This window comes from Guillardia theta (genome assembly GCF_000315625.1).
Source record: "Guillardia theta CCMP2712 unplaced genomic scaffold GUITHscaffold_12, whole genome shotgun sequence".
NCBI classification, from domain to species: domain Eukaryota; class Cryptophyceae; order Pyrenomonadales; family Geminigeraceae; genus Guillardia; species Guillardia theta.
In genome coordinates, this window is record NW_005434662.1 from 983,701 (window position 1) to 1,001,639 (window position 17,939).

Below are 17,939 nucleotides of genomic sequence, written 5' to 3' on the forward strand. Positions count from 1 at the left end.
GAGGACGTAGAGATCAATTTCACCTCCTCGTCGCCTTTCCCTTCTGTTCTTGTGCTTCCTTCCATCCCTCCGTTGACCTCCTGCGAGGAGTGAGGACAACGACTAGGAGAGAGAAGAAGCAGCGATGGTGCGGAGTGAGAGAAACGTGGGTATGGAGCAGGACGATGAGAACGATGGAAGGTGAGTTTCAAGCAGAAGAAGAAGAAGAAGAAGAAGATAGGAGGAGATATAGAGAGGGGTAGGCGGAAGAGGAGGACAAGGAAAAGGACCAAAACGAGGACGAGGATAAGGACGAGGATAAGGACAAATATTCTTGCCTGAAAGATTGAGATGCCTGGCTGAGCTTGCTTGCTCGCGCTGCTGGCATGCTGGGAATCAGCCTTGTGCTCCTTGGCTTCAGCCTTTTGTTCTCCGTCCTTGCCGCTGCTGCAGTTGTAGGCGAAGTAAGCGAAGTTGAGGAAGTGAAGCTCGTCCATGAAACCCAACTTGACGCTTCCTCCTTTCTTGGCGTTCAGCTCGCTGCGCATGACGTCGTACAGGCGCTGGAGGTCCTTGGAGTTCTGAGTGATCCACATTTGCATCTTGCACTTCCTCGCGCTGGACTTGGAGGGGTCGAAGAGGGGAGAGGCCTGCCCCTCATGCCAGCTCCTCCTGTGAATCCCAATGAGCATGGAGTAGTCGAGCACATTCTGCTGCGCGAGGAAACGAGCATCGCGCTCGATCTGCGTCTTGAGCCTCTCGGAGAGAAGCGAGGACACGCGGAGGTGCCGTCCTGTCTCGATGAAGTCGATGTCTCGGTGCACTATGCCAGGCGTCCCCCTCTTCCTTCCCACCGTCCTCTTGAACGTGCTGCCCTTGAGGTCAAACCGTTCGTGGATGGGCAGGCTGGTGTTGAAGACGTTGGCGAGGACGACCAGGTGGTACCTGATCCCTTCGTGCACTAGGTCGAACTGGCCGAGGATGCGCATCAGGAGCGTGTTTGGGTTCTCCTTCACGTACTCGTAGTACGCTGGCAGCATCGAACGCATCGCATCCCCTTCCTCCCTGCTCACCGTCTTCACCATGAACTTCCCGTCGTGGGAGTAGTAGAAGAGACTTCCGCTCCTCCCCTCGCTCACCCTCTCCGCCACGTTTCTCATGTCCCCCAGAAGCAGCCCCCCGATCACTTGCTTGATCCCCAAGGACGCCAGGAACGCGTCGTCGCTGACCCCGAACGCCTTGCGGATGTCACGGTAGAGCGAGGCCCCGTAGGAGGTGATTGACGAGTTGCTCCTCATCCTCTGGGGGCCCTTGAGCGAGCGAGGGAGACATTCGTCGTTGTAGCAGGTGCGGAGGAAGCGAGGAATCTCATACGTTGTCGCCTGCACCTCCGTCTCGTTCGTCTTCTCCTCCGATACGCACCCGAAGCAAGCCAGCAGGCCTCCCAGCAATCCCCTGCTCTTGCCCTCTCCTCCCTTCCCCGGAGTGTCCGAGCACATCCCATCCACATCCCCCACGATTTGCCCCCCCTCCTCCCCCTCCGCGCCTGCCCCTCCCTCCTCCTCCTCCTGCACCACACTCTTCTCCGCCCTTTCTCCCTCCTTCCTCGGCTTCTCCTGCTCAGCCTGCACGGGGGGGGGGGACATGAAGCTCTTGAGCACAACAGTCTTCAACGTCTCCAGCGGCGACTGGTTGCGAGGAGGCTCAGCCTTGCTAGGGCCAGGCTCGGATACGCTCGCCTCCTCCGTCCTGTTGAGCTGGACCTCGGGCTCGATGGCGATCTGGAGCCCGAGCATGAGGGTGAGGATGAAGTCGCACTTCCTCTGCTTCATCATGACGGCCTGTCCCATCCTCAGCGCCACTCCTCCCGTCTTGAACAAGTTCACGTGCAGCCTCTTTCCTTTCTTCTTGTTCCCCCCGTAGTAGCCCTTCCGGTATGGCTGGTCGACGCCATGAACAAGGCTCATGACGTCAGCGCTCCCGAGGCAGCTCATCCGGTACTCATCCCACGACATCATGACCTCGTTCTTCTCATTGGACAAGCGCTGAGACGCTGAATCTTTCCCCGCAGTAGAGGACGAGGAGGACGAAGACGAGGGCGAGGAAGACGCCCGTGCGCGCTGGAACAGAGAAGCGACGAAGTCTCCCACGTACGGGTTCTTGTGGTCCAGCTCGAGGCCGGTGAGGGCCCAGAACATGAGGCGGATAAGCGCGAGGACCTCGTTCCTGGTGATGAAACCATCCCAGTCCATGTCGCACAGCTTGAAGCCCCACCGCAGCCGATCCTCGATCTCGTCCGACGTGATCATCAAGAGCCACTCGACGAACTCCGGGTACCCGATGCTCCCCGTCCTGTCCAGATCGATCGCCTCGAACATGAAGTGCAGGAGGCGGTCGAAGGAGTGCCGGCCCCGCAACATCTTCGAGTTCCACATAGTCTCACTACGGTCAGCCCCCATCAGCCGGAGGGCCTCCGCAAACTCAAGCTTGCTCAGCCTCCCGGTCCCGCTCTTGTGCAGCCGGCAGAACAGCACGAACGCCTCCTCTTCGATCAGCTCGAACCTTTGACCCCACGTTCGCACCAAGTTTTCACGCTCAGATATGGTAAGCTTCTTGACTTCCTTGGAGATCAACGAAGCGTTTGTAGAGGTAAGATTCTCACCGCCCCCTGCTCTGTCTGTCACGTTCCCTTGAGGCATCTGATGCTTCCTCCTCCTGAAGAGCATCATGGGGTCTGACAAGAGTAGTTGCCCCAGCTCCTGCATGCTCGTGTGCTTCCTGAGTGTCGTCTCGTTGCTTCCTGTTGAGATCGACTCGCGAAGGCGGAAGGGAGAAAAGGATCTGTCCTTGGCTGCTGCTCTTCTCATCATCATCTCATCCTTCCACTCGGCATCGAGCTCGTCCACCCTCGCCTGCATGGACATATTGGTCAAGTTCTTCCCATGCCGGAGGAGCAGCGCCACATTATGGTCCAGGGTTGCATCTCGATGCTTGAAGACTGGGCGAGACCGAGGAACGGTCATGGAGAAACACCCGCGAGGGTTGAAGATCCCAGAGCATGCGCATGGCATGCAAAGAACATAGGACAGCAACAGCAGACTGCCAGCCATGGTGCTGTAGCTGCAAAATGCCGCTCTGCCCTCCATCTTCACCACTGCTCTTCTCGTAACTTATGGATTAGAAATCTTTCTGTTATGTTCAGGACTGAGTAAGTGACACTCCTGATCGCACTCGTGCTTGATCGGTCCCTAGAGCTTGCTCTTAGAGCATAGCTCAACCACAGAGGAGAGAATATACACCTAAGATGTCAACAGATTGACTCGGCCAGTGTAAGAGGGAAAAGCTACAGCAGCGTTGTTCTTCCATCCATCAACCCCTTCTGCCTGCTTTCAGCTGCAGCTTGCAACTCCGCCCCCGCAAGCTTCCTTAGGTCATGGCATCAAACCCATTCCATTGCGATCCATTTCACTCCCTTCGAATGTCCCACAGCAGTCCTCTCATCAAACACTGCCGTTGTCGCTCAGTCCTCTGCGTCCCTCTTCTTCTCGCCTTTGTGCTCCACCTATCGTCAAGTAAGTGCTCCTTCTCTTCTCAGTTCAGTGCTCCTTCTCTTCTCTCTCCAGCACTCCTCGTCTCTCCTCCACAGCACTTCTCCTCTCCTCTCCTGCCTTGCATGCCTTGCCTCCCCCACTCGACATGCTGGCGGCCGCCGTGTATTGGAATAGATGGGGTGGGGGTGACTACCCTACCACACCAGCTCCAAGTAATTCCTACTCTAAATGTACCCCCTCTACCCCAATCGTGAAGGTACAAGTGGGTGTATATGGAACCCTATTGTTTCAAGGTCCAGAAGGGGGTACAGGTGCTTTGGAAAAGGCAGCTACGAGAAATAGGCCAGTGATTAGTAAGACAATTATAGAGGGTGGGGGTAATGACCCCCAGGGTATATTGCCATCTTTGTTTGCCCATAAAGGGGGGTAATGATCATATTCCACTCATAGAGGGGTGGGGGTCAGAATTCTCAGGGGAGCATGGTTTGCGACTCCAGCAGGGAGCAGGGAGCAGGGCAGACAGGAAGTGAGACGGAGGAGACGAGGAGAAGGACATGATGGAGGAAGGAACTGAAGGTGAGCAGGACCCAGGGAGGATAGTTTCCGAGGATGAAGAGGGCACCAGGACCAAGAAAGAGCGACAGGAGAGTACGGAAGAAACGCAGGATCCAATCTAGAACAGCTTGCTCGCTGCCTACCTGAGACAGTGGTTTTCTTGACCTGTAGATACTGAAGGTTGCGTCATGGTAACAGGAAAAACCAGGAGATGGCGGTGACTGGACGTTAGAAGATGTGCGATGCTGGTGGTGTGGACGGAGTTGAAGCCAGCTTCGATGCAAAACTGCACCAGCGATACTTCAGGAAGCTCCTGCAAGGTCTGGAAGCTCGCATGATGCCTCCACCTGCTGATGATGGTGCAGGCGCTCCCGGATCGCTGCAAGGGCTGGACAGCAACCGATGCACCATCGCGTACTTTTGTGTCTCGGGCCTTGACGTGCTCAATGCACTCACGGGGGAAGACAAGGAGCAAGTTTGCGGGTGGATGATACGGTTGCTCATCGACAATGGTCTGATCGCCTCTGCTTAGGAGGGATGATACTGACAAAGCTTGTCCTGGCAGAGCCCGGGGGGTTTCGAGGTTCTACTTTCTTCAGATCTGACGCCGACATCTGTAAGCTCTGGGACCTGGGGCATCTTGCCATGTCGTACACGGCTCTTGCCACGCTTGTCATCTGTGACTACAACATCCAAACCCTCGATCGCAAGGGGATTCAACAGATGGTTCGCAATTGTCAAGGAGAGGATGGGAGTTTCTGTGAGAACTCAAGTCAAGCACCGCTTCTTGACTCACATGCCAGGTGCACACCACGGCGGGGAGGCTGACCTTAGGTTCTCGTACTGCGCTGCTGCCATCTGCTTCATGCTGGGCGACTTCTCCTGCATTGATCGCGAGAGGTGACTCGTGCCGGCAGCGCCTTGGAGGCTGATCATAGTGCAGGTCTGCCTCGCACATCCTGTCGTGCCAAACGTACGAAGGCGGGTTCGGTCTGGCTCCTGGTCTGCTCGTTGCGAGATGAGAGCTGCTGCTGCTGACGCTGCCTTGCTCACCCAAGGTCTGGAAGCCCACGGGGGATCGACGTACTGTGCTGTTGCCGCACTGAAGCTCATGGGGTACCTCGATACGATGGATGCCTCTCAACGCAACAATGTAGTCCGATGGTGCCTCAAGAGGATGGTGAGCCAGGCGAATGAAGCTGAACGTGAAGTGTTCATAGGAAGACAAAAGTATTGCTGGGATAGGGGGAGTAGAGAAGCTTGAGGGAGGTGGAATACGACGATCACCCTGACGATGTTGAAGGTGTCTGAATCCGGAGGCTACCAAGGTAGATGCAACAAAGTCAGCGTGAGTCATGCAGCGTCTATCTTGGCTGGGTATCAAGGTTCTCAAACAGGATTCGTGCTACTCCTTCTGGATAGGAGCTTCGCTCGACATACTGGGGTCTGCTCATTTCTCCGACTCTTCAGCAATCCGTAAGACACGATCAGAACGATGCTTTTGATTGATCCGATTTGCATGCAGGAAGGTTTTTGTGCAAGTGCGAAAATAAGACGTTTGGAGGTTTCAGCAAATTTCCAGGCATGTTTCTATACATTCAAACATTCCTTTCGTTCGTCTAACATCACATCATCTCATGAACTGTTTTACAGAAGCAACTTGCGATCCCCTGCACACTTACCTCTCTTTGTGTGGCTTTTCGATCGCAGGGGATCAAGGTACTTGTCATGTGCAGCCTGCCCACATGTTGAAGGTCTTGCAGAGCACTTGTCTCAACTCTATTGCCCCCTAGGCATGTCGCAGAGAGCGTACGAAACCCTTCTACGTCAGCTTGCGTGAAACTTTCGACCAACACTCCAGCCTGCCTTTCGGATTCAACCATATCACAGGTTTCAACTTTGAACATCTTAGGACGTGTTTGGGAACGATTCCTGGTTGCACTGCTTCTGGCCAACGTATAGAAGAACAATTGACGCCTCGTGGAAGCAGTAGCAAAGGGTTAAAGTTTGTGCGGGATTCCTCCACTTGCAAGGAATATCTCACCATGCCGCCATGACTCGCAAGGCTGGCCCTCCTCTCTGAAAATGATTATGTGCCTCAATGTAATCTGCGAAACATGCAGTGACCGTGTACTGATGCAACAACGTTTGATGGGAATGGCGAAGTTGCCTTTGAGTCTCAGATTGTTCAAGTTTCGATTTCTCCACCATTTTGTCGGCGCATTGCAGTCTGACAGCATCACCAGAATTATTCCGTCTCTGAATCGGCGCTAGCCTGGTCAGGTTGCCTTGCAGTTGGTCCCTCTCCAAATCCTTTAAAAGTCCAGAATCACAAAAATGTTGCACGTCGTAATGTTGTAAACTACAAGAAGAATAGAACTTACCTTGGTTAGAGATTGCCTCGAGCTCAAGACTTGTGCAGTTTTCTGAGGAGGATGATTCACTGCACACACATGGAGGAGCGACAAGGCTACCTGCATGCTCACATCGTGTGCGCTGAGCAGCTGCTTGAAAGTCAAGCTTGGCTTCTTCAAACCTCCGCCCAGCTCGCTCTTGATTCGAGGAGAAGCCGAGACTCTTGACATGGGGCTCAATATCGCTTGCAAAGAGGACGACATGCTGGTATGTGATCTCAGACTGGGAAGATTGGTCGCCTGCTTAGATCTGAATGGTGTGATGGATCCAGTAGCAATTATGTTGTCACGTCCCAAACCTCCTCGTAACATGTTCTCTCCCGATGATGCCGAAGAAGTGTCAGATCTTGAGGACGCAACCGCTGGATCGTTGGTCTTTGGCGTGTCATCTGCTCTCGTTGCACGATTATTCTCACTGACACAAACGATCGCTGGTGAGATCGAAAGGGTTGCAAGTTTGGTGTGCAGGCGCGGGATAGCATGCGGTCTTGCCAAAGGCTTTCGAGGCGATCCAAGAAAGCTATCGGGGGAACATTCCTCAGGTCTCCTGTGGGAAGACGAGGGAGGCGAGACTGACAGGGGGAAGTGGAACTCGACAGGTTTTAACGCAGTTGGGAGATTCTGAGGCGATGCCGGCGATGCCGGCGATGCTGATGATGCCGGTGAACGCGAGGTATGCATATCAAGACTTTCGCATTCACCTTCCTTGAAGGAAAGGGGGGGGAGGGGGGAGGGGGGGGGAGTACGAACGAGGATACAAGCGAGTTATCACGAAGTTGGGATTTGAAGATGCAGATGAAGAAGCAGGTGTGCGGATTCAGATACGATGGTTGAGATGAGTGGGAAAGGGACCGGGACTGAGGGAGAGGAGACAGGAGACGGGGTAGGTTGTTGAGAATCGAGGAGACAGCGGAGCGGAGAGAGAAGGGATACAGAACTAGTTGGGGATCGTAGTAGAACAACCCAGGCAGACAAAATAAATATCCATGGTGGGGTGGGGTCATCAACAAACTTGGTCAGACCCGTGGGTATAGTGTGCAATTTTATCTTCTGGGTAGGGTGGTTCAATGTTGAGAAATGTTGTGAGGAAATTTCGAAATCTATGATAAATTTTCATTATTGAAACCATTAAATGTGATGAGGACGGGGGTCACTTTGCCAGAATGTCTTTCATAAGGTGGGTGGGGTGAAAATACAGGGGTAGGGGTGGATATGATCTGGGGAAAAAAATACAATGGGGTGGGCACAGACGAAGGTCAATCCTCTATCAGACAGATATCTACTGAGGTGGGGTACTAAAAGATGACCAGAGGGGTAGTTTGTCCGAGTTTTTCAAGATATTCGTGGGGTGGGGGTGACCAAGACTACCGGTATTGCTCCACTATGGTTCAAATCTGTGCGATAAAACTTTTATAAAACACTTGTTCGCATTTGTACGGAGATTTTAAACTGATGGTACCTTTTTAAAATTATATATCCTGTGTTATATACTGATAAGCCTGTTTCCAACTGGGCCGGGCCCGTTTACTAGGCTAGTACGGTCAGTCCGGGCCGCCGAGACCGTCAGGCTCCCGTACTCGGGAGCCCCGGCCCACACCGTACTCGAGTCGGACTCTGATCCGATCGGAAACGAGCAGTGACCGGGAGCCCGACTCCGGGACCGTACCGTGGCAGTTACCGGGGCGGGCCGCCGTACTAGCCGTGCGGGGCGGCCAGCTCCGGGAAGTCCCGGACGGTCCGGTTCGGCGCCGGAAGTTCCGAAGTTCCGATGATCCGGCGTCACTGTTAGTTACCGTTCCGGGGGGCCGCCCACTCAGTGGGGGGCCCATCATCAGATGATCGCCGCCGACCGGGCGCGGGGACGGAGTCGGACCCGGGCCGGGAGTCCGCCGGACTCGCGGCGCCCGGCCCGGCGACGGCCCGGTCACCGATCAGGCCCGTCGTGCGGCGATTGACTCTGTCGGAAACGTTGACTGAGTTTCGGAATCAATTCAATGTGCAACTTCACTCAGTGACCGGGCAACCCTATGAAGTGACTGAGACGCGGCGCCGCCGCGGGGGCCGGGCCCGGGGCCACTCCGTCACCCGAGCGGCCCGGGCCCGGCGGGGCCGGCGGGCGGTATCGGACGGTGACGGTGGCGAGTCCAATCCGACTCTGAGTCTTACTCCGACACTGGCTGAGTCAGGCCCAGGCTGAGCCTCCCCGCCCAGTGACTCCGACGACTAAACCCGGAAGTTGACTGTGAACTTACTGGGGGGCTGACACCAGGGTGGGCGCACGGTGACAGCGGCTCGGCCCGGAGCCGGCCGCGCCGGCCGGTGAGCGTGACCCGGTGACCGTACAGTACTACTACGTGTAAGTTGGTGGGCCCGGCGGCGCCGGGCCCGGGGAGTCTTTTTTGGAAAGTTTAGGTCCCAGGCTGCCAGTACACAGCGAAGAGCTAGTAGGCAAACAATGATGATGCCGGTAGCTGTAGGCGGGAACTGATGAAAGAGCGAGAGTATGGCGAGAACTGAGAGAGATAGGAGAGTCTTGGTAGTTACAGGATGAAGATAATCAAACCATGAGACCAAGGTTGCGAAAGCAAGAGGGAAGTAGTTTTGAAAGACTAAGCCTATTGTTCATCGGATGGCTCCGATGTTAAAAATTCTGTAACCAAAATGCTGCGATGAGGTATTTGGGAGATTTGTGCGGAAGAGATAGACAACTGCCAAGTTACATAGCAGTCATACATTCCTCGATCGTGTAGTAGCTGCATCAAATTGATTTCCCTGATTGAAACTTGCCGCGAAAAAAGTATCATGTTGTCGTACTCGGAAGTTGATTGTTCATGTCTTCCATATCATCTTTATCAGCTATTGTTCTCACAGCATTCCTGCAGGTGCATGGAAGTGAATGCGACCCTGATACAACTCATTGTGATTGCTGGTTGAACTACACATTGTTTGCAAGTTTGCCAATCATCATTCTTCGGAGTGATTTGTCAGAAATCGGAGATCAATGATAACATAACGGAAAAATTATATCATGATCCTCAGGACGTTCAAAGGTGGTGTCATGAAATTGATCTTCTTGCTCGTCTTTGTCTCCTCTTGCCCTCAACGTGCCAGAAGGAGGACGCAAGAATTTTGCTCGCAGGAGAGACCATTGATACGTCAAAGGAGCCTTCCATTCTTGATGGTAGGGCTGCTCCTCTTGTGGTAGATAGGTACTCACCTGCACTCAAGATGTGTTGAACCGCGGATTTTCGAGAGCTCTAGCGAATGAAGACAAAAATCTCCAGCAGTGGTACGTCAAGACCAAACCAGGTGCAACTCTGCGCAATTCTGCTTCTTGCTTGACCGTAAGGAAGGAATTTTCAACTTTTCCAAGACTCTGCTGAAGGGTATGATTCAAGCCTACTTACCTCACGATGCACACATAGTTGTAGCCGATAAGGTGAAAGCTTTCCTTGCACCCCAGCCGCGCTTTGATGAGAGTGCCTGATAGATCAAAGCGCTCACCATTGCTTTACATCCCGACATTCAGTGGGTTGGTCGAAGACACTGGAAGCACAAATTACCTAGAGACTTGCAAGACAAAGTCTCAGAGCGTCGATTCTCATTTTTCAATTTTTTTAGATCAGAGCCACGGGATGAGAGGTGAATACCCATCATATTGTCTCTGGAACAATGATGAACTTTCAACCTTGCAGGATGGCAATGTTCTATGTCAGTCTTGTGGAGGAAAATGGAATCATAGATTGTTGTAACAAGTCGCATGCTGTGAATCAGCAAAACTCTACTAGGGCGCATGGATTAGCCCGAAGATGGCAGGCTGAAATAGCAGGTGCGATAAGTGTTGCAAGGTTGAGAGCTGGTCTTGACCTTCAGCTTTGTATAGCTCAACTTGTTGCCGTGCATGTCTTCGTTGCGAGTCCCAGGAGGATCTCAGTGGCGTGTGCCTACCCGAAGTCAAGCGAGGTCTTGGAGTGGTTTGCTCAGCAGCCCGAGGTGCTGCACTTCGTCTCAGTCCGGCTCACAAGCTGACCTCACTGGACAGGTCTTGTGGATAGACAAGCAACCTGTTTACCTGCCGCAAGGAAAGTATTCCACCCCGCTGCTGTCTGACGGCCTCACGATCAACCTAGCCACTCATGGGCAGTCGTATATCGACATCTTGAACCTGACGGGCATCAACGAATACATCGGGATAGCTGATACAGGGATTGATTGGTTGAACTGCTTCTTCTGGGAGCCCTCCGGCACCAGCGATCAGGGCTTGCAGCCTCCTTTTCAAGACCTGTCATTCCTGCGCAGGAAAATCGTCACGTATCAGTACATAACGAGCTGTGCGGTGTGCGGGATGTGCCCAGTAAACATCAGCGCAGATCAGAGAAGCTTCTCGGGGATTCAGAACAAGATATCGGCAGGGGCTCCGATCATCTTCGACATGCCAGCGAGCAGTGGGCTCTCAAATCAGCCTCCGAGGAATTACGACAGCTCCGGGGCTTCTGTGATGTTCAGCTTCTACGCTTCCACGCGCGGGACTCAGTCGATCCAGAACCCCAGCGCTGGGACGTATGACGTCCAGGTTGACATACAAGTGTTCATTATCTCACAGGCTGACAAACCCTCCTTTGATCCCCAAAACCCTGACTTCTCCAAGTGTTTGAACATTTGTAATCGCAAGGGGGCCCAGCTAAAACAAGTTCCCTATGACACGAGCACAGGACAAGAGTACGAGGCGCTCGGAGCTGCTACTGGAGGCTACACCATCGTGGTCGTCAACGTGGGGTCAGGGAATGTGCAGCTGGACGCAACGCTTTACGGAGAGATTCAATTCATGTCGGCACTGAAGCCGTGTGGTGATGGAGGCGATGACGTCACTGGCCATGGGACGCATGTTGCAGGAGCTGCTGCTGGCAGACCGTACATGTCTCCGACCCCTGATGGTATCGCTCAGCAGAGGGCAGCGGATCCGTACAAGGGGATAGCGCACAATTCAAAGATACACTTCATGGACTTGATGCAGAACTCTGATCCCAACTGCATCACACCTGGAAAGCCCTGCAACAAGGTCAGCAGCATGACTGTGCCCACGGATGTGTACACGCAGCTGTTTCAGAAGCCTTACAACGATGGGGTAAGGATACATCTCGATACCTGGGGATGCTCCTTCACAAACACAGAGCAGCCCTCAACCTGCAACACCTACTCCACGCATGCTGCAGACATCGACAAGTTCGTGTGGGATCACCCCGACTTCCTGATTGTTGTAGCAGCCGGAGATGCTGGTGACCTGCAAGCTGAAGGGACGATTCTCTCCCCCGGGACCTGCAAGAACTGCATCACAGTGGGTTCCTCGGAGTCCGCTTCCCTCTCTTTCACGGAATCCTCCAGGCTGAGGAACCCGCTCGACGACATGTGCTCCGCTTGCTCGTTCCCGAGCTTTTGTAGTCGATCGCCAGTGATCGGCGGTGTGGCGATCAGCAGCGCTGCCATCTTGCAGACACAGATGGCTACTTTGCCTTCTTGCTGCAATGACACCTTGCACCAGTTCTTCTCTGTGAAGAACTTCCGCTTAACGAGGCAGTCGTGGTACTTCATGGTGTTCCCAAACATTTCAACTTCTACACTTACCTTCCTGCAAGAGCAGTTCATCGCTCAAGTTTACAACTGGGTTCTGGTCGGAGCGAGTGTGAGAATGGAATTCATCGCTGGCCGAACAACACAGCAGAACATTCCTCGCCTACAAATATTCTTTCTTGACCGACCCAACTTCTTCTCTGCCTTCCAGACATGCCTGCAACCCTGTACAACATTTCCATGCACAGTCTCGGACTCTCAAGCACAAAGCTGCTCGAGGGTCGTCAGCAATTGTTTAAATAATTGCACCGCCCAACAGAACAATATCACCGAGTGGGTCAAAGCGAAGTCAGTTGACGGCTTCGGCATAGCCGTGTATAACCTGGACAATTCGGCGGTGGAGTTGTCTGGTCAAGTTTCCATCCATCAGTATAACTACCCGTGCAACCTGGTGGACTGTTGCGGCAGCTCTGGCACATCCTCGCAGTATTCCTGCTGCCCTTACTCTTACCCTAGCGAGTTTGGTGACTACAGCGCCTGCCAACAGTGCGGCACGAATCCAACGCCTGGGACGTGCTACGGCCACCAGCAGAGGAACCTCGCTCCCTGGTCTTCGAGGGGACCAGCGTCCTCCAACTACAACGGAGGGTCGAAGGACTTGCGCATCAAGCCAGACATCGTCGCGCCTGGGGACTTGATCATCTCCGCCAACAGCAACGCGAACTCGACGCCCTTCCCTTTCTCTCCGGAGAAACCACCTTTCTACGCTCACTGCGGACTTCCGAGTCAGGTCGACCCCTCGATCACCACCTGCAAGCTCCAAGCCTCCGCACCCTGGTCAAACACAAGTGCTCTCAAGTCCCAGAATGGGACGTCGGTCTCCGCAGCGCTGATAGCAGGCTCTGCTGCTCTGATCCGACAGTATTTCAAAGAAGGATGGTATCCCCTGGGCATCCAGAACTCGAGCTACGCCAACACCAATCCTTCTGCCGCCCTCATCAAGGCGATGCTGCTCAACTCCGCCAGGTCTCTCGGAGGATACTTCGACAAGTACACCTACAAGGTCATCTCCTCTCCCTCGTTTCTCCTCCCGCTGACCCTTCCCTTCCAGTTTCGCAGTCCCTGCAGCCCCAACGCCGTAGGATGCGTCCAGTGGGTCCAGCCTGACCCCTCCGTGTGCACCACCGACGTCAACGACCCGACCTGCTACGTCGAGCGAGTCAGCATCCCTCCTGCTCCCAACATGTACGAGGGGTTCGGGCAACCCGCCTTGATCAACGGGCTGTGGACGAAATACTCCAAGTACTCGACGTACATCACTGAGAGCAGCCTGAATGAGTCCCTCATGACCTCCTATACCTTCTCCATCCTCGGCACCAACCCCGACATTCCCTTCAAGGCCACTCTAGTCTACACAGGTGAGCAGCAGAGCTTGTTTGTCGGCTGTTCTGACCCGCGTCCCAGATCCTCCTGCAAGCCCTGGAGCTGATGTGGTCCTCGTGAACAATCTCGACTTGATCGTCCAGATAGTGACCATACAGGAGCAATACGATCCCAACATCGGTGTTACCAAAGTCGTCCAGAAGTTTGAGACCTTGTACGGCAACGATGTCAGCAGCCGAGGGGTGCGGGACAACCTGAACCCTTCGGAGCAAGTCACCGTCTCCAGCACCATCCCAGCTACCAACGTGACCGTGATCGTGGTGGGAACGAAGATCTCTTCAGTCCTGAACCCGCAAGGACAGAAGTTCGCTCTCATCGTCAGTGGACTTCTGATGCCCAAATACAACGAATGGATACAGAACAAGAAGACCGTTGTCAATGTCACGGGCCCTCTCGTCTCCTCCAACGTCTTCACCTCGTTCAACAACCTCGATGTCTTTCGCACAGGCGGCATCAACACCAGGGACCTGGCGATTCGCTTCCCCAAGCTATCGACGTTGACGCATCAGAGGATGGTGAGGGAGGAAGAGAGCTTGCGAGGTCTTGCGCGTGGGGCTAACGAGGTCGAACAGATCCAAGAAGGAGACGACAACAAGGACGGGATGATCAGCGTTGTCGAATGGCAGTCTGTCTTCCAGCAGCTCCAGTACCAAGAGCTTGTCTCTCTGACCCGCCTTCTGACTGCTGACGGCAGGACCGGAGGGCTCATGGCGCAGCTCCCTCAAGTCGCAACGACCTTCATAGACGCGAGCTTGGCCGGCACCCAGCAAACTCCTTCTCCCTCAACCTCCGGATGCTCTCGAACCCCCGCGGACTCGAAGCTCTTCTACTGGATCTTCTTTTACTTGTGTATAATAACAGCAGGAATCTTTTAGCTCATCTTAAAGAAAACTTTTCGATGAGCACAAGAGCGATGCTGATGTATCTTCCTCATCTCTTACTGCTGTTCTCTCACTTATCTCTTGATGCTTTAACTCACCTGTACCAGCCTCGAGGGATCAAGACTCCATTGCATCATATTCCTTTCATACTCCTTTGCATCATATTCCTTTCATACTCCTTTGCATCATATTCCTTTCAGACTCCTTTTGGCTGAGCGCATGTCAAGTTGTATGTCCCTGCCCTGCCCTTAGCTCACCTCTCATACCTTCTCTCCTTCTGGTCTCCGCCCTCTTCTCCTCTCCTAATCATATCCTCTTTCCTTCACCTCCTCTCCCCTCCTCTCCTCTTCCACCTTCTTCCACCCTCCCCTCCCCTCTCCTTTCTACCCCTCCACCCTTCCCCTCGCCTCTCTTTCCTTCTCCTTCTCCTCGCCTCTCTTTCCCTCTCCTCTCCTCTCCTCTCCTCTCCTCTCCTCTCCTCTCCTCTCCTCCCCCCTCCCCTCCCCTCCCCTCCTCTCTCCTCTCCTCCTCTCTCCTCTCCTCCTCTCCTCCTCTTCTCCGCCCCCTTCCTGTCCTGTCCTGTCCTCTCTCCTCTCCTCTCCACTTCCCTCCCTCTCGCTACTCGCAGGCCCTGCAGGTCGTTCGAACGGCCTCTTCCTGCTCCCACCCCACCCCTTCTCATCAACCGAATTTTATCTAAAAAGTACCCCTACTCCCTCTTGAGTCTGGTGGCCTGCAGGTCCCAGACAGGGAGTGGAGCGGTCAGACCAGAGGGAGGGAGGAAGCGGAACTAGACGAGAGAGAAGGAGAGGAGAGAAGAAGAGTAGGAGGGGATCGGAACAAGACAGGACCGCACAGGAGAGGAGAGGAGAGGAGAGGAGAGAAGGGGGGAAGAAGGGAGAGGTCACGAGAGCAGTGCAGCAGATCTGAGACGACGACACAGCAAGGGAGAAGAACGAGGCACCGCGTAGCAAGAGAGAGAGCGCGCGATGGGACGAGAACTTGAAGGGCTCTGAGGCTGTGCTGAGTTGGGAGAACAACGAAACCTCAGTGTGCCATGATGCGTCCGATCAGCCTGGCTCCTCCAAACCATGTGTGTATGTGGCGACTGTTCCAGACGGTCAACACCCTTGGTGTCGCCTTCAACGCCATGTCGATGCCCCTAACAGGATCTCGATCGAAGAGGCAGGCGGCGATGGTGGGTATGCGGCAATTCAGCAGTGGGCCGAAAGCATCTCAGTATGTCTATGTTGTCACGCATGGGAGAAAACCAGGAGTGTATGAGGTGAGGGCAACTATCTTTTTCTTCTCTGCTTGTCTTGATGTGTAATCATCATCTTCAGACTTGGGCAGAATGTGCCGAGCAAGTGAACGGGTACAAGTCAGCAGTATACCAGAAGGTCAAACGAACTCAACTTACTCATTTCCAAGAGGGTTGCGTTGAGACGAACAAAGCGGTGGGAGGGATGCGGGAGCATGGCTTGCTTGAAGTGACAGGTAGCGATGAGCGCTTAGGAGTGATGTCAGATGAGAGTGAAAGCCGAGTTGAGGAAGACGTGAAGAAACCGAGTAAGACGAGGAAGAAAATGGAGAGCGAGACGGAGGAGGAGCCGACAAGTCTGACGGGAGCAAAAGAATATCGAGTGCTCACAGTCTACGTCGATGGTGCCGCTCGTGGCAATCCCGGAGCAGCGAGCTACGGCATCTTGATCAGAAACGACGCGGGGAAGAACGTCATGAAGATAGCGAAGCGTCTAGGAAGCCAGACCAACAACGTGGCCGAGTGGGAAGGAGCCCTTGCAGGGCTTCAGTCCGCGTTGGAGTTAGGAGCCGAGTGAGGAAGATGGAGAAGAAAGGATGAAAGGTTCTGACAAGTGCTGGTCAGGGAGGTCCACCTAATGTCGGATTCAAACCTGGTAGTCAATCAGATCTCAGGGCTCTGGAAGGTAAGACTCATTCACGAAATTGACATGTTCCCTTTCATATGCTGAGCGTTTGATGTGTTTTCTGCTTCTGTTTTAGATTAACGATCCGACTCTCCGTAAGCTGCACTCTGAAGCCATCAAAGTGGTCAAGAGATTCTCTCAGTAAGAAGACATTCCCCTCTCTAATTGTGCATCAATTCACAAGCTCATGCTTTGCCCGTCTGTCTTTCAGCTCTGACATAGATGCAGCTTCGATGCAACATGGATTCCGCGTGCAAAGAATCAAGTTGCTGACGGTCTTGCTAACAGTGCACTAGACTATGGAGATTCTGTTTGGCAGTCAAAAGACAATTCCGACTCCTAGTCAAAGAAGAAAACAAGACATGTCATGTACACACTGCGGTCTTTTCAGCTTTACAAAATCATACAACGAGGAAGATGATCAACACCATTCATCAACCTCACAGACGATTCAGTCAAATTGTTACAGCTTGTACAAAGTCGACCCAACACCTTCTAACCCGCCCCCTGTCCTGGTGGGCCTTACTCCACTCCCCTCCTCCTGGCTTACAACGCTCTCGTGCCGTTATTGAACCTGGTGGCATAAGCACCAGCCATCCTTGTTATCAAGTCAGTTCACTTGAAATCCAACGATGAAGGGGCAAGTTCGAGAAAGAAAGTCGACAAGAAGTCATGGAAGAGCACATTGAAGCAAATGGCGACGGTGATTGTGGGAGGTTTCAAGTAGTAGATGATCACCTATCAGGAATATCTGCATGAAAGTCCCAGTCCTTGTCGATTCCACCCTGCGAAGTTTGTCAGGCCCAGTTTCAAACAGAAACAAACTGTTTACCGAAGGGGTATCAGCTGAACAAAGAAATCGGGAAAGATGCATTTTCCAAGAGGGAAAGAACAAAGTCAGAGGTAGTATTAAAGATAACAGAGGAATGAGTTGAAATCTCTCGTATCCATTACTATTGAAGAAGGGAATTCATCATCTGTCCTCCTATTCCGATCACTAGAACAGAGAACAGCATGAAGACCATATTCTATCAAGCCCATTTCTTCGGTCGTTTCGATAAGGATTTCAATCTATAGGCTGATCTCGACACAATCACGTCTTCTCATCTTGCATCCTTCATTGCCCCTTCCCCTTGCCACATCCTCTCAACACTACTAGGTCACGTCACTTGATATTCCTCCCTGTCACTTCGGAGTAGCGAGGAGAGGTGGAGGAGTAGAAGAGGAGGAGTGCCAGCAATCACCTCCATGTCCATTCAAGCCATGGCTGAGCTTCAAGGGAACGCCTAGATGATCCATCTTCGCCGCCATGCTGAGGAATCCCAGGCCTGCCGGCCCAAACAGCATCCCGAACATGCTGCCGACTATTTCTGGAGAAGTGGTACCCAGACGGACCCCTACTTCAGACCTTTGTAAAAGGGGTAGGGTACCTGTATGGTCCCCAGTCAAGGGGTGGGCTGGAATTATGGTGGCCCATTACATCGGTACTGGTAGTATGGAGTAGGGGTTATCTTGAGTCAAAAGCAAAGGATTATGGGGGGTAGTACCTTAGATGCTGTCCATTCATGAAGTGCAAAGCGTAAATTGGGGGGTGGGGGGTGG

The 17,939-nt window shown here is 53.4% G+C and overlaps 4 protein-coding genes across 4 annotated transcripts; 2 read left to right on the top strand and 2 right to left on the bottom strand.

Moving 5' to 3' along the window:
* Nucleotides 1-830: 830 nt before the first annotated feature.
* Nucleotides 831-1,277, bottom strand: GUITHDRAFT_66274 (hypothetical protein; the record flags this gene model as incomplete). Its single annotated transcript, XM_005838249.1, has 1 exon — nt 831-1,277. A coding segment is annotated over one exon (447 nt), but the record flags the coding sequence as incomplete, so codon positions are not given.
* A 3,043-nt stretch (nt 1,278-4,320) lies between these two features.
* Nucleotides 4,321-5,925, top strand: GUITHDRAFT_134800 (hypothetical protein; the record flags this gene model as incomplete). The annotated part of the gene is made up of 11 exons (XM_005838250.1): nt 4,321-4,405; nt 4,451-4,597; nt 4,618-4,845; nt 4,889-4,985; nt 5,029-5,087; nt 5,144-5,265; nt 5,389-5,433; nt 5,471-5,561; nt 5,611-5,649; nt 5,739-5,804; nt 5,879-5,925. The coding sequence occupies 11 exons, from the start codon at nt 4,321-4,323 to the stop codon at nt 5,923-5,925; spliced, it is 1,026 nt and encodes a 341-aa protein (XP_005838307.1).
* On the bottom strand, nt 5,907-6,464 carry GUITHDRAFT_151042 (hypothetical protein). The gene has a single exon (XM_005838251.1). It carries the CDS (start codon nt 6,294-6,296, stop codon nt 6,126-6,128), a length of 171 nt encoding a protein of 56 aa, XP_005838308.1. The 5' UTR covers nt 6,297-6,464; the 3' UTR covers nt 5,907-6,125.
* Nucleotides 6,465-13,686: 7,222 nt separating this feature from the next.
* GUITHDRAFT_151043 (hypothetical protein) lies at nt 13,687-14,413 on the top strand (the record flags this gene model as incomplete). Its single annotated transcript, XM_005838252.1, has 3 exons — nt 13,687-14,025; nt 14,083-14,156; nt 14,205-14,413. Coding segments are annotated over 3 exons (594 nt in total), but the record flags the coding sequence as incomplete, so codon positions are not given.
* Between the last annotated feature and the right edge of the window lie 3,526 nt (nt 14,414-17,939).

Excerpts from the sequence above, each read along its gene's own strand:
- GUITHDRAFT_151042 (XM_005838251.1), bottom strand. The coding sequence starts at position 6,296 with ATGGTGGAGAAATCGAAACTTGAACAATCTGAGACTCAAAGGCAACTT.